The 25,784-nt window shown below is 40.9% G+C and overlaps 1 protein-coding gene across 1 annotated transcript in view; it reads right to left on the reverse strand.

Moving 5' to 3' along the window:
* LOC122801266 (vomeronasal type-2 receptor 26-like) overlaps positions 1–25,784 on the reverse strand; it is a 108,239-nt gene that overhangs the window by 54,551 nt on the left and 27,904 nt on the right. Inside the window, exon 2 of the mRNA XM_044070816.1 lies at positions 10,210–10,317. Coding sequence (XP_043926751.1) covers positions 10,210–10,317 — 108 coding nt within the window. The remainder of the gene's footprint in view (positions 1–10,209; positions 10,318–25,784) is intronic.

Consider the following 25,784-nt stretch of genomic DNA (forward strand, 5'->3'; position numbering starts at 1 on the left):
CTTTTCCCTCCAGACTCATTCCTCTCCATCTGTTACCTATCTTTATTTAAACCCTGCTCTTACTCCAAAAAATAGGCTATACTGCAAACTCTATGTCCTGAAGAAATGTTACAGATTATCCAGAATGTTCTTCTTGTTGAATGCTTGTCTGTAATTGAATGCAATTACTGTTGTCCCAAATTTCTTTTGTCATATTTATATTATGTATGTGTCTTCTTACTTATACAACTGGAGCTTTTCTCCTCAGGCCTCCGCTGAAAAAGGGTGCCTGCCCATTTGGACTAACCCCATCAACAAATGTCAAATAAGCAATATAAAAATAAATAATATGTATTGGGCTCACTAAATGCATTTCCATATGTTTTTTCTATGCTGCATGTTAGGAGACAAGCCAGTTCTTCTAGATACCAGGTATACTTCAATATGTAACTGAATGAATTACACATTTTTGTGATACACCAAAAACTATTAAAGAACACAGGACAAGCAGGTAAAATATGTATGTTGGCATAAGCAACGTCTCTTTCTAGGAATGTGTTGAACAACATGCATGAAACATGAGGCACAAATATGTAAAAAGAGCAGATGCACATAAACTCCATATGCCTGGTGACAGAGAAGAAGAAAATGACAAAGATCTCTGTACACTCTTTCACTGAATGCACTGATAATGGCTAACAATCTCACTGTATATAATTTAGTTAAATTTATATTATATATGCTTTGTTTCTGATTGTAATTTGACAACGTATTACATCTTGTCACCCATAACAGCCTAGTTTTGAGAGTATAATGCAAATAGCTTTTTGACTATAAATTCTTGGAACTGTTCATTGGAAAGTAAGACTTACTTGCATGTATTCTAAGCAGGTTATGGAAAATGCAGTAACCTGTTTACATTGAGAATAATGCATTTTCTGCTTTCTGACATCAAAATATGCGGTGTCACAATGTCCAACAATAGAGGGTTTCATTTTCATATGGAATATTTTTTATTTGGTGCAAATCTGATATGGAGCCATCAAATTACATCACACTACTGGCAAGAAAGTTATTCTAGGAGGTATGATAGGCTAAAATTAAAATGGTAGCATAACTCTGCATCAGGACTCCTTGACAGAGTATGCATCCTATTGCAAAATACAAAGATGAATATGATTAGCAAAGAACACCATTAAAAAGTTCAAGGAAACTTCACCAGAGTAAAAGATCGTCATTATGTCTGACTTTTGTTGTTTATGACATTGAGACTTATCATATGACTCCCTAAAGCCATACAAGAAGATGCACGTGAAAGACAAAACTGGCTCGATGTATGGAAAGAAGGCTATACAGAAAGATTCTTATCAAAAACCTGAAGGAAAAAAATATTATCTTGAAACTGAAGTCAATGGCCTGCAAAGGGCAATTAATTATCTGGAGAATCACTTCAGAAGGAATAATATCCGAGGAGTAGGATTCCAAGAGACAGTTGTAGATACATACTTAGGATAGGTCAGGACTAGCATAATAGAGGAGCTCTTACATGTGCCTGCTCATTAACTGTGGGGACTGACATCATTAACCCAGTACATGTGCATGCTCATTACCTGTGGGGACTGACATCATTCACCCAGTACATGTGCCTGCTCATTACCTGTGGGGACTGACATCATTAACCCAGTACATGTGCCTGCTCATTACCTGTGGGGACTGACATCATTCACCCAGTACATGTGCCTGCTCATTACCTGTGGGGACTGACATCATTCATCCAGTACATGTGCCTGCTCATTACCTGTAAGGATGACATCATTCACCCAGTACATGTGCCTGCTCATTACCTGTGGGGACTGACATCATTCACCCAGTACATGTGCCTGCTCATTACCTGTGGGGACTGACATCATTCACACAGTACATGTGCTTGCTCATTACCTGTGGGGACTGACATCATTCACCCAGTACATGTGCCTGCTCATTACCTGTGGGGACTGACATCATTCACCCAGTACATGTGCCTGCTCATTACCTGTGGGGACTGACCTCATTCACCCAGTATATGTGCCCGCTCATTACCTGTGGGGACTGACATCATTCACACAGTACATGTACCTGCTCATTACATGTGGGGACTGACATCATTCACCTATTACATGCACCTGCTCATTACCTGCGGGGACTGACCTCATTCACCCAGTATATGTGCCCGCTCATTTCCTGTGGGGACTGACATCATTCACACAGTACATGTGCTTGCTCATTACCTGTGGGGACTGACATCATTCACCCAGTACATGTGCCTGCTTATTACCTGTGGGGACTGACATCATTCACCTATTACATGTGCCTGCTCATTACCTGTGGGGACTGACATCATTCACCCAGTACATGTGCCTGCTCATTACCTGTGGGGACTGACATCATTCACCCAGTACATGTGCCTGCTCATTACCTGTGGGGACTGAAATCATTCACCCAGTACATGTGCCTGCTCATTACCTGTGGGGACTGACATCATTCACCCAGTACATGTGCCTGCTCATTACCTGTGGGGACTGACATCATTCACACAGTACATGTGCCTGCTCATTACCTGTGGGGACTGACATCATTCACCCAGTACATGTGCCTGCTCATTACCTGTGGGGACTGACATCATTCACCCAGTACATGTACCTGCTCATTACCTGTGGGGACTGACATCATTCACCCAGTACATGTGCCTGCTCATTACCTGCAAGGACTGACATCATTCACCCAGTACATGTGCCTGCTCATTACCTGTAAGGATGACATCATTCACCCAGTACATGTGCCTGCTCATTACCTGTAAGGACTGACATCATTCACCCAGTACATGTGCCTGCTCATTACCTGTAAGGACTGACATCATTCACCCAGTACATGTGCCTGCTCATTACCTGTGGGGACTGACATCATTCACCCAGTACATGTGCTTGCTCATTACCTGTGGGGACTGACATCATTCACCCAGTACAAGTGCCTGCTAATTACCTGTGGGGACTGACATCATTCACCCAGTACATGTGCCTGCTCATTACCTGTGGGGACTGACATCATTCACCCAGTACATGCGCCTACTCATTACCTGTGGGGACTGACATCATTCACCCAGTACATGTGCCTGCTCATTACCTGTAAGGACTGACATCATTCACCCAGTGCATGTGCCTGCTCATTACCTGTGGGGACTGACATCATTCACACAGTACATGTGCCTGCTCATTACCTGTAGGGACTGACATCATTCACCCAGTACATGTGCCTGCTCATTACCTGTGGGGACTGACATCATTCACACAGTACATGTGCCTGCTCATTACCTGTGGGGACTGACATCATTAACCCAGTACATGTGCCTGCTCATTACCTGTGGGGACTGACATCATTCACCTATTACATGTGCCTGCTCATTACCTGTGGGGACTGACATCATTCACCCAGTACATGTGCCTGCTCATTACCTGTGGGGACTGACATCATTCACCCAGTACATGTGCCTGCTCATTACCTGTGGGGACTGACATCATTCACCCAGTACATGTGCCTGCTCATTACCTGTGGGGACTGACATCATTCACCCAGTACATGTGCCTGCTCATTACCTGTGGGGACTAACATCATTCACACAGTACATGTGCCTGCTCATTACCTGTGGGGACTGACAACATTCACCCAGTACATGTGCCTGCTCATTAACTGTGGGGACTGACATCATTCACCCAGTACATGTACCTGCTCATTACCTGTGGGGACTGATATCATTCACCCAGTATATGTGCCTGCTCATTACCTGTAGGGACTGACATCATTCACCCAGTACATGTGCCTGCTCATTACCTGTAAGGATGACATCATTCACCCAGTACATGTGCCTGCTCATTACCTGTAAGGACTGACATCATTCACCCAGTACATGTGCCTGCTCATTACCTGTGGGGACTGACATCATTCACCCAGTACATGTGCCTGCTCATTACCTGTGGGGACTGACATCATTCACCCAGTACATGTGCCTGCTCATTACCTGTGGGGACTGACATCATTCACCCAGTACATGTGCCTGCTCATTACCTGTGGGGACTGACATCATTCACCCAGTACATGTGCCTGCTTATTACCTGTGGGGACTGACATCATTCACCCAGTACATGTACCTGCTCATTACCTGTGGGGACTGACATCATTCACCCAGTACATGTGCCTGCTCATTACCTGTGGGGACTGACATCATTCACCCAGTGCATGTGCCTGCTCATTACCTGTGGGGACTGACATCATTCACCCAGTACATGTGCCTGCTCATTACCTGTAGGGACTGACATCATTCACCCAGTACATGTGCCTGCTCATTACCTGTGGGGACTGACATCATTCACCCAGTACATGTACCTGCTCATTACCTGTGGGGACTGACATCATTCACCCAGTACATGTACCTGCTCATTACCTGTGGGGACTGACATCATTCACCCAGTACATGTGCCTGCTCATTACCTGTGGGGACTGACATCATTCACCCAGTACATGTGCCTGCTCATTACCTGTGGGGACTGACATCATTCACCCAGTACATGTGCCTGCTCATTACCTGTGGGGACTGACATCATTCACCCAGTACATGTGCCTGCTCATTACCTGTGGGGACTGACATCATTCACCCAGTACATGTGCCTGCTCATTACCTGTGGGGACTGACATCATTCACCCAGTACATGTGCCTGCTCATTACCTGTGGGGACTGACATCATTCACCCAGTACATGTGCCTGCTCATTACCTGTGGGGACTGACATCATTCACCCAGTACATGTGCCTGCTCATTACCTGTGGGGACTGACATCATTCACCCAGTACATGTGCCTGCTCATTACCTGTGGGGACTGACATCATTCACCCAGTACATGCGCCTACTCATTACCTGTGGGGACTGACATCATTCACCCAGTACATGTGCCTGCTCATTACCTGTGGGGACTGACATCATTCACCCAGTACATGTGCCTGCTCATTACTTGTGGGGACTGACATCATTCACCCAGTACATGTGCCTGCTCATTACCTGTAAGGATGACATCATTCACCCAGTACATGTGCCTGCTCATTACCTGTAGGGACTGACATCATTCACCCAGTACATGTGCCTGCTCATTACCTGTGGGGACTGACATCATTCACCCAGTACATGCGCCTGCTCATTACCTGTGGGGACTGACATCATTCACCCAGTGCATGTGCCTGCTCATTACCTGTGGGGACTGACATCATTCACCCAGTACATGTGCCTGCTCATTACCTGTGGGGACTGACATCATTCACCCAGTACATGTGCCTGCTCATTACCTGTGGGGACTGACATCATTCACCCAGTACATGTGCCTGCTCATTACCTGTGGGGACTGACATCATTCACTCAGTACATGTGCCTGCTCATTACCTGTAGGGACTGACATCATTCACATAGTACATGTGCCTGCTCATTACCTGTAGGGACTGACATCATTAACCCAGTACATGCGCCTGCTCATTACCTGTGGGGACTGACATCATTCACACAGTACATGTGCCTGCTCATTACCTGTGGGGACTGACATCATTCACCCAGTACATGTACCTGCTCATTACCTGTGAGAATTGCCATCATTCACACAGTGAGCATGAAACCATCACAAGTCACATTCATACTCTTATAACAATGGAATCATTTAGAGTAGAAGAATGGGTAATTAAAAGTAGCATAAAATAGAAAAGGGTTCACAGAGAAAATTTAATATGAAGTTAAGACATCTGGTCTCTCATATTGTATTGGGCTTGAATGGTTTGGTCCACTTAAAAGATGACTGCAGGAATGCAGCATAGAATCATCTCTAGTATATCCAATAGATCTTATGATTAGGCAAAAGATGACATAATATACATAATAAGCTCATAAAATGAAGCTCCGCAGAACCTGTATAATGCATGATGCACTACATAGCTGGAAGAACTACATAATGCAGTAGGTTAAACAACATCATCTCTCATAAGGATGTGAAATATGAAACAATTAAGTATAATAAGTGGAGTTGTAAATACAGTCTGAAAACAGAGCCAAAAAAGCAGAAGACAATTCCTTTTGAAACACTGATAAAGGTAAAATCAGCCCATGTAAGACCCAACCTGAACAAGAACAATCTGCTATTCTTTGCAGATGTTCACTCTTAACTGACCTACAGGATCGTAGCCAAAGGAATGACTTACATGCACAGTGATGTGACCTGAGTATTATGTACAAAAAGGCCAAGAAGGTAAAGAATGGTATGACAGACAGTGTTGGAATAAAAAGCAGTTCTCATATGAAGGATTCTCCTATTAACAATCAATTCCCAAATGCCAAAAAATGTAAGCGGTTGATCATAAACAACCAATAGCACAACTCTACTAATCAACACATCACACAACAGTAATTCATTGCCTGTTTCATTGCATCCAGATATTCAGTTATAGACATTAGCACCAAAGAGACAAATAAGTTATATTGCAATGTCTAACCCATCAGTAACTTCATTTGGTGGTAAGTAAAACATTTAACAAGTGCAGTAAATCTTTCAACAATCAGGCAGACAAAAAGGTTTCAAGCAAAGGCCAAAAGATGAGGCCATAAGTCATGGACATTCTAAAAAACTGGGGACTGTTAAGCGCATATACACCCTCTTTACATTCATAGACAATGTGCCTCTACAGATTATCTTTGAGCTACTGCTCTCCTCTTGCAATAAAACCTTATAAATGGAGACGGCACCCAAACTCTGCAGTCCACAACACATGATCCATGCTTACTACTATGACCACCTTTAGCATTTGTAGCAGGTGAAAAAAAAAGACTTTGTAGAAGTTATATTAACAACTCAGAACAATCATTCCTTAAAATAAGAAACTGCTTTACTTATTCTGATTTCTGTCTGGAACTAATCAGCTTCCTTCAAGAAGCTTATAAATGCAACTGCTTCAAAGAAACTGGATAATGTATACAAAAATTCAGCTCAGAATCTCTCATAAATATGTACTGAAGTGGCTAGAAGTACTTTTATATAAACTTATTTAAAAAACATATTGCTCTTTTAGGTTAAAAAACAGGAGATTCTGCTCTAATTATATTAAATTGTAAGTCTCTATTCCCTACTTGCATTGTCATGTATTACAACCACCAAATGTAATGTAGTCAGTCATAAACCATTATAAAAACAACAATTTTGTGAATCTGCTCTAACCTTAGCAATCAATAACTGAAAGTGAGACATAATCCCAAGGATTCAGAAAGAATCCCTCAGCTTACAACGAGGGCTGCAGTGAAAATGGCTTCTTTCTGTGATATATGGATGTCACAATCACTGTTAACTACTGTGAGTACAGATCAGCACCTCCCTACTGTAGTTAACACGTGTGGCACATACATCACACTGTAACTGGCACGCCCCTGCCACCATTCTGTCTGCTACAGACATACACACATTCAAACACACACAAACACACACTCGCACCATATATTCCTACCAGTGCAAGAGTTGAAATAACATTCCCAATGTCTCTTCTTAGATGTTTTTGTTCCTGCCATAGCAAATCATGTATCCTTATAGTCAGTTAATAATGCCAAAACATTAGAGTTTATGTTAGTGCTTTTGAACTATTAACTTTTTAAGAGAATCTCAATAGTAGTTTAAATATTCGTCCTGGTATAGTCTAGTGCACCTCCAAGCTTTGTTACTGAATTCTCCTCCAGCTGTCTATCAAGAATCATGGACTGTTGCAAGCATTTAAGCATGTCAGATATTAGAAGATATTATGAAGAAAAAAATCCCACATACACTATTAGACTAGTTAGTGTAATGGGTTAATGCTCCTGTTGTCTATGTAATGGGTGCAACAAGTGAAACATCCCCCACTCCTTTCATGTTATATCCTTTTTTTGCAGACTTTGGTAGTATTTTATAGCTTGCTTGGTGTCTAGTGATTGTGCAGAGGTCTAGTATCATCTGTTTACATGGGAAGATGGTGGAATAAACCCCATAGGCCTCCACTATAGAAGGTTTAAGGTATTACACAACAAAGACTTTAGCTTAGCTGAATGTTTCTGCAGTTTTTACCAAATGATTTGCCTGTGTGACCTTTTTACACTTTGGGTTGGTTAGTTATGAGTGTACATTAGTACAGCAGGATGGAATCACAGCCCTTAATTTTTTATTTTTTCTGCAAGACAGACATTGCATGTTTAGGGGATTGCAAAACATGGTGTCATTTCAATGTCTGCAGTAGAATGATGAAAACCACTTTTGAGATTGCATTTTTTTAATAACAAAGTTAGCAGACTTATTCAAAAGCTTTATATATTATCATGATGTCCACAGAAACATCTTGATAAATGTTTACTTTGCCCTCTGACAGTTTGAAGCATTATCCATCTTTGCTGGCATTGAACACTGTAGTCTTATTGTGGTAGCTAGAAATTTAAAAGATGATCTACATAGCTGGACTTGATAGGGACAGACAAAGTTTGAGAGAAGTGTGTGTGCCCACTGCATTTATTAGCGTTGCAGTGAGAAGACCTGACATCTTCTCCTCTAGTTCCCTCCTTGAAAAGCCAATCAGATGCAAATATTTCAGCTTTGTTTATTATCTACATCATTAAATTTCTCCTGCAGAGACAGAATAGCGATTTGCTGTTTCTGCTTGATACCCCTGACCATCTGTATGTTGGTGATTTAATGGAACACTTTTTACTAGTATGCAGTCTTTGTCCCACTCATCTCTATATCAGTTTTATTTTGTCCATATAAGGCTTTCAGTACAGATTTGTCTTCCAGTATTTGTTAATAATGTAGTAATATTATCAACTTTAAAAACTATAGTGGCTGAGGTATTAGTCTCCTATTACTGAAGTCAATACATTAATGCAAAGCTTAGTAGGTAACTCTTATTATGTACAAAAGTACCCAAAAAGTGCAAAACAAATGCTGTGTTAATACTTTGGATACAATTAAAAGATTTAAGCTAAACATGCAAAATAAATGTATGTGGATATTCCCCTATGCATGCTGGCCATCAATCTTTTGCACAGCCTATTTCTTCCCCACCACAAGAAATGTTATCATATGTTAGCTTGAGAGCTGTCTAGAGAGGGGCCATGATCCAGACAGCCATGACAGTGCATTGTCTCCTTGTCACCGTGCATGCATTGATAGCACTTCTAATGGCACTATCCTCATCCCTGGGTAGGTGTCATCTAACCCACACAACCACAAAGGTCTACAATTCCTTCCCTGTGCAAGTGTGTGCTCCTGTACACCCACAGTGAAGCCTACAGCTATGCTGTCACCCTTGGGCTGCAAATTTTCTTCCTGCACCTCCTCAGAGTGATCAAGGCAGTGATCGGCTAATTAGCCTTACCTTGATACTAGGATGTGCATGCCAATTCTCTAATGTCAACTCTATAAGGCACATGAACTGCCAAACTAACTGGGGTTACTTGGGCTGTAGTCAGATCTTTATCCCTGTCTGCTGAAGGATTTTGCAATAAAGTGAAATATTTAACATAAAAGCAAGAAAAAAACTGATGGAGCAAGGAACTGCTCAGAAATTATGCTGCAGTCATTTCTACAGTTAACTCTATCACCCCCACCCCATACCCAGTGTTTTTGTAGATGGACCACCCTTTCTATGCACCTGTAGAAAGCTTCATTACCTCAAGACCCCTAATTAAATATATAAAATTCATGGGTGCACGGATGATTGGAAATGAGAAACACCCTGCAACAATCAATGCTCTACCAAATGAAACAGCAGTCCTACAGTCTAGAAAATATACCAACGAAATGTAGCATCAAGAAAACAAAGATTAGGGAAACAACACATGCAGGTGGATGATAGTCACATGTAGGGAAACTGAAAAAAGCATGACTTGTTAGAGGGGAATGCAAAATAATATCAAACATTTCATCAACAGTAAAATTGCTCCGTGTTGCATATTTGCAAGAGCTAATCAAATCTAAAGTTGCCTATGAAATTAGCACAGACATGTAATGTACTATATAACTGAAAAGAAACTAACCCGTGTCTTGCCCCCATTCCACAAAATGAGCTTTTCATTAATGAACATGTTTTGGCTTTGAGGGGCACTAGTATCATAGTATCCCACTTGTATATATCTGGTGCTTTTTCCATCCATTGATACCTGCCAGTTTAATAAGTCATACTTTGCGGGAGTGTCTCCATTTTCATCAAAGAACACTGTTTCACCTGAACTGTCCTGAAAATGTACATTTTTCACATAATGCAACAGCTGCAAAGAAATAGAAATATGAGTATAATACTAAAGTTACCATCTTTTAACAGACATGGCTAAGGACAGGTTTTAATTCAAAGATACAATTTTGTAGGGCACATTACAGTGTTAAAGTATAATTTTTGTAGGGCACATTACAGGCTTAAAGTATCCTTAATCTGGACATTTCATACCAAAATGAAAAAAAAAACTCATGGCAATAATCAATCCTACCTTACATTAGCTAAATTATAAGAAAACATAATGGGTCTGATTTATGAATGCCTGCACTGTGTGTGCAGCCATAGTATAATGTGCAACTTCTTGTTCACTAGAACCTCAAAACAAGTATAAGTGGCAGAATATACTAATGAAAGCATAAGCAACTGAATTACTGATCCAACATGGATCGTATAACCTTGTACTCTCAGTGCAGCCATTTGCCCTGAAATCCCAAACTCTTTGCAATACAGCCACAGTCATTATTAAGTGCAACAGGCTTTAATTCAAGTTGCTGCTGATGCTGTTGCTAGACCTCAGCCAAGAAGAATAAGGCTGTTTAGACAGATTTTACTTACCATGGATTGCATGATACAGAAATTGTACAGTGATACCGTGTGAATGGGAAAGCAGTAGAAGAAATATGCAACTTCTGCTGCCCTCACCTCAGGTCCCAGGGAAATTATGGAGAACCCATTCCAGTGAAAACAAATGTGTGTGTAACTTTAATTACTGTAAGCTACAGGTACTTTCCATAGACCAACTGGTGATATATTAGAGGTGTCACAGGCCTCAGCTTCTGAAATATTACATCAATTTTGAAATGCAGCAGCACAACGTAAAAGGGAGCAAATCTGTTTCCTATAAACACCATAGGAAAGAGTGAAACCATGTAGGAATTTTATGCAATATCACATTTCCCTAAAGTTTTGGGGGTCATAGATTGCATGCACATAGAAATAAAAGCCCTGCCCAGTGGACAGGGATGAAGGTATATTAACAGGAAAGAATACCACATTATAAACTGTCAGGTTGTCTGTAATACGCAAGGAAACATCTGCAACAACTGAGCAGGTAACCCAGGCAGGTTTCAGGATTCACACATATGGTACACCTGTGAGGTGTACATAAGGTATGCAAGGGGTGACCTTCCACAGGGGCATCTAATGCGGAATGTACATTATGTACTGAAACATTGGCTCATGACACCCATAAAAAACCCACGTAACTCCACTGAGCAAGGATATAATAATGCCCTTGCTCAAACTAGGAATATCATAAAACTTATAATTAGCTTGTGCCACGAAAGGAGATACTGCCAGCACAGCTATCAGGAATGTTGTAAATAATTATATGTCATTTGTGAATATCAACATGATTTATATAAGATGCTTGTGTTAAAAATGTATTAGAACTGTATGTCATGTGTATATCAAACTGCTGGTACAGAAGTGTGTGTTAAAAAGGTTTTTGAAAAGTGCTGTTTGAAATGTAACCAAAGTGTACCCTACTGGAATAGAACAGAAATATACATGCACTATTGTAACTGTTTCAATGTATATCTTTTAACAGTGGAAACAGGAATACAGGAGGTTAACTTCAGAAATATAGCTGAAATTAAATGACTTTATGGCTATGCAATAAAAGATGGTATATTTCAGTTTCAAGGCAGCTAGAGACATAATGTCTGAACTAGAGAGCTTTCTGTATTGTCTTTAGGGTAAAATAATTACTAGTCTTGAAATGTGGATGAATGTAATTGTTTTATGACTTCTAGCATCTGCCAAAGATCTGGGGTCTATGTATTTTATGGGTAGATGCTAAATACTGCCAGCTTCTAGTGATAGGGGTTTCATCTGGGAACTAAAGTCAGATGACAAGGAATTATGTAATTCTGCAAGCTATCCTAGCAGTAATATTTGATATATTAATTTGAGAAGTCTCTTAAAGAGACAGAGCACTCTATATTCTGCCATGGACTTGGCAAGAACTATTCACCACAGAATCTTCCTTTTTCTGATTAAGTAAGTTAGCTAGGGTATAGTAATGCTCTTAGATTCAGTCAGGAATATAGTGAAGCTAAGTTTAGATATTGTTCTTTATTTATTTGAGACTGTCCTGCAATGTTGTTTTAAATATTTCCTGTAATTTTGAACACTGATGTCAATGCAAATATATACTGAGTATTTTCTTGTTCTTTTATTATTTATTATTAAATATATTTAAACCTTTCAGAGTGGCTGTTCTGTCTAGAGATAATTAAGTTTTGAGAGTGCAGCATATTTATTTAGTGACACTATGTGGGCCACTCCTAATAGCCTTGCTCATGGTCAAGCTACCATTTGTATTAATATAAATATTACACAGTAAGGTTGGACACCCTTTGTTATGGACCTTATGGTAGCTGGCAGGAGTGACTGGTGGCAGCCATAACTACCTTATAGATTGGGCAGAAGGGTATAGCTAGTAAACCTGAGCCAGCCTCTCCCAGGTGTGTGTGTGTGTGTGTGTGTGTGTGTGTGTGTGTGTGTGTGTGTGTGTGTGTGTGTGTGTGTGTGTGTGTGTGTGTGTGTAAATCAGTCCTCAAAGGGTGTGTCAGCTACTTGGAGAGGGACACAAAGCACTGGTTGGACAGTGAGGGTGCTGGTAGGTCTTGGCTTAGTCAGTCAGTTGAGATATCAACTCTATAGCTGCACCAGTGGGGAGTCTTATTGGGGCTCTGGAAAAAGAGGAAGAAACCAGACCCTGACTGACTGTGGTCTCTGTGTGCTCTTAAGGGAAATTGCACTTGATGCAGAGAGCTGCATCTGGAAATATTGTGTGTTTACCTGTTATCCACCTAGTGTACATCCCCCACTGTTGCCAATGGTGAGGATTGAGGCTCCTTGATTACTGGTCCAGCAATGGGTCATCACAGCTTGCTCACTTCAAGGTTCTGGTGTCTAGATACATCAGGAGGTGTTGCGAAGTATGACCCAGCAACATCTGACACAATACTTATATAAGTTTTAGGAAACATCTTCATCAAGGACAAATAAGGGCAGGACCACAGTTTCCAGGGCCAGAGTCAGGATCAGCAGCTCCAACAGATACAGCTCAAGACTCTGAGGGAGAACCACTAGTTGCAGATGCTGCTGGCTAGAAGGCAAAGGATAGCGCGCGCACACACACACACACACACACACACACACACACACACACACACACACACACACACACTAACTATGTATGTGAAGAGCTAAGAGCCTAATCACATGCAAATATTAAAACTGATGCCTGCAGAACTGCACAGCCTTTACTTAACCATGCAATGGTTGTATTCTATTAGCATCACACATAGACACCCCCCCCAAGGACACATCTTGTAGCTACAGTATTAACAAGGTAAATATGGAACCTGTATAGAAAAAAGAGGTATATAACTGATTACTGTCATATGCAAATACATACATTCCTAAGCTGGAGCATGTCCCAGGTGTACAGTAATGTGAATAATGGCTTATGAGTGATGTTTGCCAAATACAGCTATGTATTTTACCCAATACTGTGCATCAGTCATTTCAGCTAACCACTCTATATAAACCAGTGAGCAAGTCAATGGTAACATCATTTGCACAAGTATACCAATAAGCTACACTTTGATATCCACTTTGACAGCATTAGTAAGAATGATAACAGAAATACAGTGAGGGTCAACAAACACATAAACAATCATTCACAAGTGATAATGAGTGATGAATAAATACATTTGTTCTGCAATTCATTTACATTAAAGCAAGCTTCTGAGTAAGCAAGCATTAGCTATGCACTCTGCCCATCAAACATATATACAACCCAAAGTCACGAAAAAATGTGCAAAAGGCAGAGCACGGTCATCATCACTTGCACAAGATGGTAAGGGGGTTGCAGGAGGGCAAGCCTGACACCAAGCAAGTGAGTGAGTGTAAGTAAAACAAAATGTATTTCTTAAGTATTAAATTGTCAAGGCCAGTAGCAAGATATGTATAGCAGTCAATAGTATGGCTTACATAACATGTGTTTGTGTGTGTGTGTGTGTGTGTGTGTGTGTGTGTGTGTGTGTGTGTGTGTGTGTGTGTGTGTGTGTGTGTGTGTGTGTGGTGGCATGGGCATGTTTTTGAAGAATGTGCATGTGTCTGCATGAGCACAATCAGACACAGTGCTAGCACTATGTCTTGGCATTTCAGGCAGGTGTGAGCTGTGCATGGTATAGTAGTCAGTTCAGTGTGGTCACTCCCAACCAGAAGAACTACCTTTGCAAGGAGTTGCACTGCTAGTTTTATGGCCCTGGATAGAATTTCGGTTGCTACCGTAATGCAAATGATGTCTTTTATATGTACTTTCATCACAACAATGTACTGGACCACAACCACATTGTTTACTACTTCTGGGTGTGGACACAGAAATCACTGACAGAAAAGTGGAATAGTGTTATTATGGAAGTGGGATCTTGCACTGCCACATTGGCTAACATTAGACTATATAGTGGCTCTCTGGCCATATGGATGCCAACCCTCCACCAGCAGATGTTCCCTTCCAGACACTGCCTGATCCAGTGTTTTATCCATGCTGTCCAAGGAGCCACCTACACAGTACATGCAGTCCCGCACTTCACAATGCACAATTTTCAGTACTCATACTATCTCTTCTGAGGCCCTGGTGGATCATGCCTCAGTGACGACACTACACATACATTGTGTGGCACCTACTGACACTCCAGTATTACTAGGATGGTGGATAGCAGGTTTCCTCAGAGCACCTCTACCAACCCACCTATGTGGCATCTCACTCTCATGATGACTACAGGAAACGTCACCCAGTTCTGAAACTGGAGTAACCACACTACCCTACTCAAATGTGTCACCCTTAACCTGCACTATCTCTAAGGTCTCTCTGTTATGGGGATGTATAGGCACACTGACTGTGTCCAAAATAGGGGCAGGTTTAAAAACAAAGTTTAAATATGTTAGAAATTACTTAAACATAAAAAGTCCATCACATTGCATTTAAAACATCACCACATCAGTTAACATAAATGTGTATACTGGTAAAACTTTTATTAGTTCACTTACAACCTTTATCCTTAAAATAGTATTTCTATTACTACTACTACTTTGTTTAAAAAAACTTTTTAAAGAATTTATTAAGAGGCAATGCTAGGTATGTAATTTAGTTTTTAGTTCAAATAACTTATTATTGGTTTAATTCAATCATGTGACATTTACATCAAGGGTATTAAAAATGAACCTACTTTAGGCTTGTTGTATTCTGATGAAGTTGAATGAAAAGGGGTGAAAGTGCTTCTTATTAAATTACTTGCTAAGGGTACGAAATAATCTGGTGGAGTATTGGATCCTGCTTTGATTCTCCTTATGGTGTTTTTATGTTTTGGTATTAAAATTCATTAACACAGCATTTGAATAGTGAAGCAAAAAAGCATTTGCAAATACATTCCATTCAAACATGGAGATTTAATAAAGCAACCTTATCATGCATATGTCTTAATCTTGTCTATATTCTCCTACCATTTCTGGCTCCATATATCAAACACTTTATTGTACAAAGCATGACAGATTAATGATAAGAAAAGAGCAACACACCATAAAGATGGTCCTACATTTGCCATAAACACAACTCTTGGCATCTCTATCTCCATCTGTGTCTCTCGCTTCACTTCTTCTGCTTCAGTAAGTTGCCACTCTCCCTTCAATTGTGTGATTTAAAATAGGTGAAGTAAGAGTTCCTTTGCTGTGTGCTGAGATCACTTTTAGATCTATATACTGATTATTTCATATTTCAAGGGTTCTGATCCAAACATATACCAACTATTATTGACTATTTTATTAAACTATTTCCTGTGTCATTGTTGCCTACATATTGTTTTAAGCCACCATTATCCTGGTTCTGTCACAATTTACTTTCTCCCTGCCTCCCTCACCCTCTCTTTGTCTCTTTCCCTTCTTTGTCATCAGTCTGTCTCCTCAGCATTTACACAATATCCGGCACTTGTAACTTGGGGGCAATGGAACTAAACAGCTTATGGAACAATCTGGTGAGTTTTTGCCTTTGGCTACATTACCCTGGTGCCCTTCATGTTACTGTGATTAGCCTCACTGTGCAAAATACAGTCAGGCTAAACTTCTCTTGAACAAGCTAAAGAGATGAATGTACAGCATATAAGATATTCCAATTGCAAATATTGTTAGGAAGCATGCTTCACAGAAATTCCTAGCTACTTGACAAATATGTAAATCATGACACATAACACCTTAAGTTAGCATATCTCTGTTCTGCATTGGATCATTTAGTATATTGCTGACTGTAATGCATACCTTATGTTACTGTTAAAAACCATCATTACTGTGACGAAACATGAAGCCTACATTATCCCTTTCCTCAGTTTTTTTTATAACTGTCCCTGCAGACTAGTAAAATTAAGGTTGTACAGTAACTTCTCCTGTGTGGTGTGTTGACATAATGAACGTGTTTGTAAAATGTGTTTGGCTTAGTGCCAAGGGTTCTAATCCATAAATAAGTGAAAGTCATATTTAATGTTTTATTTATATTATTATTATTATGACAGTAAGTGGTGTTTACATATCTTATTAACCCATCTTTATCCTGCTTATGTCTTTATCTATCCCTGTCTCCATGTCTCTGTCTGTTCCCATGTCTGTATTATCAAATTTTACTGTTTCATATTTACTAGGCAACTGGATGTAATGTACATGTTATGGGATGTTACAATTATCATGACTGTAATGAAGACTAGTCATTGATTTTCCTTTGCTTCAACCTGATGTTACATTTGGACTTTGTGAAGTAGGAGTTCCTATCTTGTGTGGTTAAATAGTACCCAGATCTATGGATTGGCTTTGGATTGCTGTCAATGTTCAACTCCAGATGTATGCCAAACTGTTATTAAATGTTTGTAGGATTCCTGTGTGTGTGTAAGTGTTGACTACACACTTTTTTAACACACCATTATCCTACTGCTGTACTAATGTGTATCCTGTTTAGGAATCATTGTCTTTTAGAGAACTTGCCTGACTAATTATGATGGCAAACTGAAGAGTAACACCAGAAATGGTTACTATTTGCATAGAAACATTCCAGTATGAACTGTCATGAATGCTTCTTGACAATCCACTGTTTTACAATCGTGATTGTCTTTGACATCCCATAGTGTGAAACAGGTACATGTCAGTCACAGTAACGTGATGTACATGAATGGCAGTATATAGATGTTGTAGAGAAGTATGTAATTACATGGGACAAGCAGTTTGCGTTTACATTGGCCTGTCTAGATACATGCATTTGTCCCAAATTATGTGATGCACAGTAGCTGATGTTCCAAACAGTGAAGTTTAAATACTTACAGATATGCAGTTTCATATCATTAAAGTCAGAATTGTACTGTGGTGCTTGTGATGCATACTGTGTACTGTAGGCATAACTAGTTAGGTAGTTAGTTCAAATCTGATAGTGGTAAACTAGTGTGTGAGTGTTCCTAGTGAAAGGTAAGTAAAGTCTCAATAACAGATGTATTGTGTCCACTTCCACTTAAGAGAAAACTTTAACTTTGGACACAGCATCCTCTGCACTTTATCTCACCTTTAACACAGACATCCTCTCTGCAACACAATGACGAGGTTATCCTGTCTGCAACACAATAGTGAGGTTATCCTTTGAAAAGTTTATACTCCCCCCTTACAAGTCAGACCTCCTATGGTACTTACAATTCATACTGTGCTCTCTAGGTTGTGTAACTAGATAGGATGGAGGTTTCAGTCTTATCGTAGTGAACTGGTGTTTGTGGTTCAAATGTCAGGTACATGTAGCCTCCTGAACAGATGCTCTGTATCTCCTTCCATTCAGGAGAATATTTTATTCATGAAGAGGACTACCCCATTCCTTTATCCCAATTTTGCAACTAACCTCTTTTCTGTAGCATGCTGATGAGGTCATCATTTCATAAGTGCTGTCTCTCAGTGTAAAGTTCAGACTTGGAGCACTTGTGGCTAATACTGTTTTCTATAGCTTGTGTAACTAGATAGGAAGAAGGTCCAAATCTTACAATGTTGAACTTGATTGTGTGGCTTCAGTGCCAGTTACATATAGCTTCCGGCAGAGCCATGCTGCATATACCTCCACTCAGGGGAAGAATTTAACCCAAGAGAGAAATTCCTCAACCCCTTATCCCACTTTTACCACAGATATCTTCTCTGCAACATGCTGCTGTAGCCATCCTTTCATAAGTGTAGTCTCTCAATGTAAAGTTCATACTCCTTCTATGGTGCTTGCATCTAATACTTTGTTCTGTAGATTGTGTAACTTGATGGGTAGGAGGTTCACACCTCATAGTGGTGAACTTGTGAGTGTTGCTTCTATGTCAAGTATGTATCACTTCCTGCACAGAAGTGCTCTATCTACTGTCACCCAGGGGGAAGAATTTATCATGGGAGAGGACTCTCTCTATCCTGTTATCCTGCTTCTACCACAAACATCTTCTCAGTAACACACTAATGAGGCCATAAGTGCAGTTTCTCACTCTAAAATGAAAATCTCTCATGGGGGCTTGAGACTCATACTGTGTTTTCAAGATCGTGTCACTTTAGATTGGATAGGCATTTGGAATACAGCACTGGTTCAATAGTGTGACTGTGTGTATTGCCATGTACAACTGGCTCCTTGACAACATCCTTTAAGTAAACTTACACCTATCAACATGTTTTGCTGTCAGCGGGCCAGCCTATAAATTTATATTACCCCAGGTAATACCCTGGTTTGGCAAGACAATGGTGGCATCATGCTTTCAAAAATTAACTACATTACAGTTTTAGCATGACTTGTCAAGTACTGATGTCTGTTGGTACTGTCCTTTCTAGACTAAGTAAGAATGTAGGAGGTTTGAGGCCAGCAATGACTGACTATTATGACTATGTGTTTGTCTGTTGTCCTGTGGATAGAAAGCTTCTAATGCATATAGGATGTGTAGCTGAGTATTGTTACTGTGCTCTTCAATCACCTTCTTTCTTTCTTTCTTAGAAGAACATCACTGTATTAAACAGTGGTGAGGTCATCCATTCAAATGTGCACTGTCACAGCTGCCAAGCAACATCTCTTGTGGCATGTATGATTCAGGCAGTGTTCTGTACTTTGTGATTTTAGGGAGTCAGGTCAAATTCAGTCATCTCATCTCCTTAGGCTCACTTATGTCAGTATGATTGTAAATGTACGTGTAGGTCACAGTGTTGTCACCTGGCTATCTGATGAGTACATGTATAGCTGGTGATTCCAATAAGACAAACATCTGCACAGTTTTCACACAGAAATGCTTTCCTGGTTACTGATGATGTCATTGGATGTCATTTGGTTTTCCTAGGGAACTGCTAAGGCTTTTCCTGTGACATAATTAAATGAGACAATGTCATGTATGCTATTGCCTTAGTAAGGCATGTGTTCTAATCCATGATTATCAGCACATTGTGCATTATTGCTAATCTTCTGTGACAATGATGACGATATAAAGCATCATGTGTGTTTGGGTATACATAGTAGCAGGCAATGTTGCATGAGAAATAGGCAAGTAGCAACAGTATTTAAAAAAGTACAGGCACAAAATGACATGAAGTCACGGCTTCAAATACCTAAAAATCTCACAATTTTATTAACACTTGTACCATGGCATGTTCATTCTTCAAAATATTATGTAGCTTCTACTATCACATAGTCAGGTGCTCAAAACCCATACTAAGTGACTGTAAGCATTGTGTGTCCTTATGCTGTTATGCATAAATGACATCCAAAAACTGCTATAATGTTTACAATTACATCCTGACATCCACAACTGCTATAATGTGTACAATTATATTCCTTTTATCTCATAAAAATTGTTTGCAGCACAATCATATGATCTAATTACTTTACGTAGGTCTCACAGCATTGTTAAGACTTCTACTGTGGTGCATGTAGTTCATGCATGTGTCATAAGTCGGTGGAGTTACGTATCTTGCTGGTCAGTAGAAGCAAAAGCCAACTTTATATGAATGTACTGACATGACACAAACAAAATAGCATGGAGTTATTATCACTTTTTAATTTGGAGACAGAAATCCAAATTCAATTTGTAATTTCCTGGCTGTAAAACAGTTGTTATGTGAACATCGTGGTGTGAGTGCTCCTGTGGCATATGCATTCACTAATGACTGTACAGCATATTTACACAGATAGAATGTGGTTCAGTTCCGGAACAATGTGTGTAAGAAACAACAGAAACAGCTTCAGTGACCAAGAAACATTGATATTGTTCTGCTCAGAATTGTGTGAAGATTAACACAGTTTGCTCCTTGTCTTCATTCTGACAAAATAATATTGTACAATTATCATCGAATGTTGTGTCTAACTTCACACATTAACTTCAGTTAATTGTGCTATGTTTTGTGGCAGAGACAGTCAATACATAGCTCTGTAGAGTATACATTATGATTGGCAGGGGTTTGCATGTGGTAATCTGTGTGTCTGTAATAAACTGTGTCAGACAGGGGCTGCTTAGGCAAAGAAAGTATTTATGGCACCGTCAGAAGGTGACATTTTAAGACATCACCCTCCAAGGTAGAGGATTGATATCATTTCAATAAGACAGAGCTGTTAGCCCTACAAGTGTGGTTATCATGACACACACTGTATGCCTATTTCTGTGGCCTCAAAGGTTAATACTTAGCTTTCTGATATCTGTCCTGGCATGTGTTTGAGTCTGGCAAGATGCATATGTTGGGTATGTCATAGATTGTTCACAGACATCACTTAATTTCCAAATAATAATGCTGTGTATTGCATGTCTCCTTACATGCATTTATGTATTACTGTAAATCTTTTCTTCAAATTGTAGAGATTTATAGGACATGAGGGCTTACATAACATTTGTTAGAGTATAGCATGATGCAAGATCATCATTAAGTATGACTGGGCCTGTTTTAGGAAGCTTTCTGTGTTTGGGTATGTACATGCTGGTATGGCAGTGCTCACTGTAATTTACTGTGAGCATGCCCAGTATAATCATATAGTAGATGTGCTCCATTTATGAACAAGAGACCTTGAACTACTTAAATGTCATCAGATCTGTGTTGTCATTTTTCGTTGTATATTATGAGTGTTACTAGATAGGTTCATAGGTTCCTAGGTTCTTAGGAGGTTTCTAGGCTAATGGCCCTAAGGTCTTAATAAGCCTAACCATGTAGAAAAATCTGTACCCTAACTGACTATAGACAGGTGGTCATTGTTAACAGAACATATATAGCATCAGTCCATGAGGTCCATGAGGGACATGGGTGCCACCCCTGGGGTGAATTTATGGTTGCCCATCCAATTGTCAAGGATGCACTTATCTAGAGTCATTGAGGAGGTCTGCATCACATGAAGTGGGAGCTTATTCCAGATGAGCAGCAATCTCTGGAGATATAGCTGCCTCTCCCATATGCTCTGTTAAAGTCACAGGCTAGGTTGAGATCCCTGGAGCAAGTGACTCTTGTTCCATCTGATTTGCGGATGTGCAACATTTCCATTAGTTTCATAGTTTCATAGTTTCATAGTTAAGTACTAGGCTATCTGCCCTGGGGCATTTGTAAGCCTAGCCATAGTGATATGGCTTTTGCCACCCCATGTAGTGGTACCGAATAGAATTAAAATACTGTGCCTTTGTCTAGTAGTGACACAGTAAAAATCCCCTTACATAAATGAATTAGTTTACTACGCCCCTGTCTAGTAGTGACACAGAGGTTTCCCCCGGGGTAAACCTACGATCTCCCATCCACTCATCAAGGTTTCTCTTGAAGAGTGTCAGTGAGGGGCTCTGCCTAACATGAACTAGGATTCTGTTCCAGAGCATGGGAAGCCTCTGGGTTATGAATCTATTCCTCCAGCATGTTCTATTTATACTAGTGCCAAGGTTTAAGTCTTTGCCTCTTGTGGTTCTGATGGATTTGGATCTTTTGAGGTGGAGCACGTCCATCAGATCCTGATTGGACATGGCCTTGTATGTCAGGCACAGATCACCTATGAGCAGGCGGTATGCTACTGAATAGAGCTGGAGTTTCTTTAGTCTGGCAGAATAAGACATATGTTGGAGATCCTTGATCCTCTTGGTGAGGTACTTTTGTGGTCTCTCCAGCTGCTGCAGGTGCCAGGTGAGGTACATACCAAATGGGGCATTGTACTCAATCATGAGTCTGATAAGGGAGGAGTATAGGGGTACAATGACCTCCTTTGATCTGGATGTGAATCCCTTCATGATAAGGTGGGCAAGGTAGAATGTCTTTCTAACCACTTTGGCAACATGGGTGCCAAATGAGAGGTCGCTGTCGACTTGAGTCCTCAGGTCTCTGATTACTTTTTCCACACTCAGTGGGTTACTGTCTATGTGATAATTTGTGGGTACCTTGTTTTTCCCAAAGGGGATGACTATACATTTTTTGGCATTTAGTTTAAGGCCATGACTCCGGCACCAGTTGTCCGTTTCTGTGAGGCCATTCTGTAGGATGTATGTGTCTGCTGGTGTATCGACTATGGCACCTAGTTTGCAGTCAACTGCGGACTTCATCAGCCACAACCCTCCCATGTTTGCTTTAACATCTGAGAAATAAATGCCGAACAAGAGGGGTCCCAGGACAGAGCACTGTGGGACACCACTTGTGACTGGCTTTGAGCCTGACAAGGCTCCAGTGATTTTGACTTTATGGGTTCTGTCCTTTAACCAGTTTGCAACCCATCTAGTGACATATGGGTTTACATTTAAGCTGCTGAGCTTATCTATGATGCCTGAGTAGGGTATTGTGTCAAAGGCCTTAGCCAAGTCCAGGTAGGCTGTATGGACTGCTTTGCCCTCATCAATGGCTCTAGTGACTGTTTCAAAAAAATCAACCAGGTTCAAAAGGCAGGATCTGCCCTTTACAAAGCTGAACTGGGTGGGATAAAGTGTCTGTAGGTCCCCAATGTCTCTGTTTATGAGTTCCATAATGATTCTTTCCATAGCTTTGCAGACTGGGCTGGTTAAGCTTATGGGGCGATAGTTTCCAGGGTCTGTAGAGATGCCTCCTTTGTGGAGTGGGACCACTGTTGCTGTACGCCAATGTTCAGGTACATATCCTGTGGTAAGGCTAAAGTTAAATAGCATTTTTATGTGCGGGTTAAGCTCCTCTTGGAGTTCACGTAGCACGCAACCTGGGATGCCGTCAGGTCCCACTGATGCTGTGTTTTTAGCTTTGCTGAGGGCTGCTGTCACCTGGACATCTGAGATGGCAGGGAGATTACATTCAGCTGGGATAAGTATTTCATCTTTTGGTGGTGAGGGAGGGGAGAAATTTGCACTGAACCTGTCAGCCAGAATGTTGGCAATATTTGTGGGTTCAGTGTATTTTTTGTCGTTGTGGACTAACTCTGAGCATATCTGAGGGTTTCTGCCCAGGTTTCTAACATAGCTGAAGAAGGCTTTGTGGTAATCTTTAGTGTCCTTAGCGATTTTTCTCTCAAAGTTGGCCTTGGATGTTTTTATGAGGGAACATAGCTTTCTGTAATTGTTGATCAGAGATGCCTTCTCTTTATGGGATTTAGCTCTGTCGTGCAGTAGCTTTCTTCTTTTGTTATACAATTTGTTTATGGCTGAGGTCCACCAGACAGGATGCTTGCCCTTGGTGGAGAGGGTCTTGGATTTATTTGGGATTGCATGATCCATGCATTCTTGGAGATGTCCATATAACGCATTTGTGAAGGATTCAGCATTGTGGGATGTGGTTTCCACTGGCCCAGTGGGCTTAAAGGATACCATCTTAGTCATAAGAAGAGTGAAGTCTGCTTTTGAGAAGTTTTTCACTATAGTCTTTTGTGCTGGGGGTGTAGGTGGGATATGTATATCCAGGGTGATTAGTTTGTGGTCAGATCTCACTAGTGAGGGGTATACTTCCGGTGTGGAGCATTTTGTCCCCATGTTTGTGATGATCAGGTCTAGTATATTATCTCCCCTAGTGGGAGATGTGACTAGCTGTTCCAGTGCATTTGAATTTATGAATTCCAGGAACCTCTGGGCCAGGGTGTTAGGGCTAGAATAATGCACCCAATCTATGTTAGGGTAGTTGAAATCTCCTTGTATGATGGTATTTGGTGATACATTGATATCTTCCAGTGTCTTCAGGAAGTCTTTTGGGGTTCCTGAGATTGGGAGGGTGGTCTGTAACATGCTACCAGTTGTATAGCAGTATTGCCTATGGTTAGTTGCACCTGTATGGTCTCCGATGCTTCATGTGTTGCTACTAACCTGGAGGTGTGGGTGTCCTTGATGAATATGGACACTCCCCCTCCCTTTGTGGTTCGGCCCGGGTTTTGGGGTCGAAAAGCATGATACGAGGTATAGCCTGGTAGTGCTGGGGTGCTCTCAGGAGCCTTGAACCAGGTTTCCATTACTGCACAGACGTTGATGTTCTCCATACTGAGGAGTGCTTCGAGAGCCCGCATCTTGAGATTTAGACTTCTGGCGTTGAGCAGCATTACCCTTAGTTTTTTTCCATTTTTGTTTTCTAAGGAGGTGGGTTTGTCTTTTGAGCCTTGCCTAAAAAAGGCACTATGGGGTTGGCAAGAGCCTTAGCCAATATCCGGAAGCCCAGTGGTGACAGGTGTAAGCCGTCCCTTGTGAAGCAGTGTGGCTTGTCCAACATGTTATCCCAAGTAGACAGACATTGGATCCCCTTAGAATGACACCAGTACTTGAGCCAATTATTAAAGCTGATCATCTTGTCATTGTATTGAGGCATAATTCTTGGTGAGGGCAAGATGCTGCTCAGGGTCAGGGTCATACCAGCCTGGGCTACATAATCAGAGAGCTCCTCTATGTCTCTTTTCATGTAGTCCAGGGAGGTACGTCTCAGGTCATTCACGCCAGCATGGACAATGAAGGAGTCATATTTGTACTTGCTTTGGAGTGACCTGAGTGCGTGTGTTATGCGGTGGATCCTAGCTCCCGACAGGCAGCTCACAGTCACCCTCTCCTTGCTCAGCCTGGTAAGCGGGACATCAGTGTGTCTGACTATAGAGTCACCTATTACTAGTGTATCAGGCATGGTGTTTGGCCTTAAGAGCTGTGATTGCTTGACACACTGATTTATTGAAGTATGTGTTGCATGTGTTATGTTTTGAGGTGGTGTATTTTTGGGTATCTGCTTCGGGGGCCTCTGTTGTTTTGGTAAGTTTTTTATTAGAGCCTCAGAGTATGTCTTTGTGTTGTTATGTGATTGGTTTGGAGTTGGGATATGTCTATGTGGGACTGGATTTGTTGTGTGTGTTACCATCTCCTCCCTTCTGGTCTTGCCAGCCTTGAGTTGAGAGAGTTCAGCCTCCAGTTTGGCTGTATAGTTGCATCTCTCACATGTATTTGTGTTTGTTGGGAGGAGGAGAGGGTTGTCTGTGTACATGAGACAATT

This window comes from Protopterus annectens, chromosome 4.part1, assembly GCF_019279795.1.
Source record: "Protopterus annectens isolate FY-2018-M chromosome 4.part1, PAN1.0, whole genome shotgun sequence".
NCBI classification, from domain to species: domain Eukaryota; kingdom Metazoa; phylum Chordata; order Ceratodontiformes; family Protopteridae; genus Protopterus; species Protopterus annectens.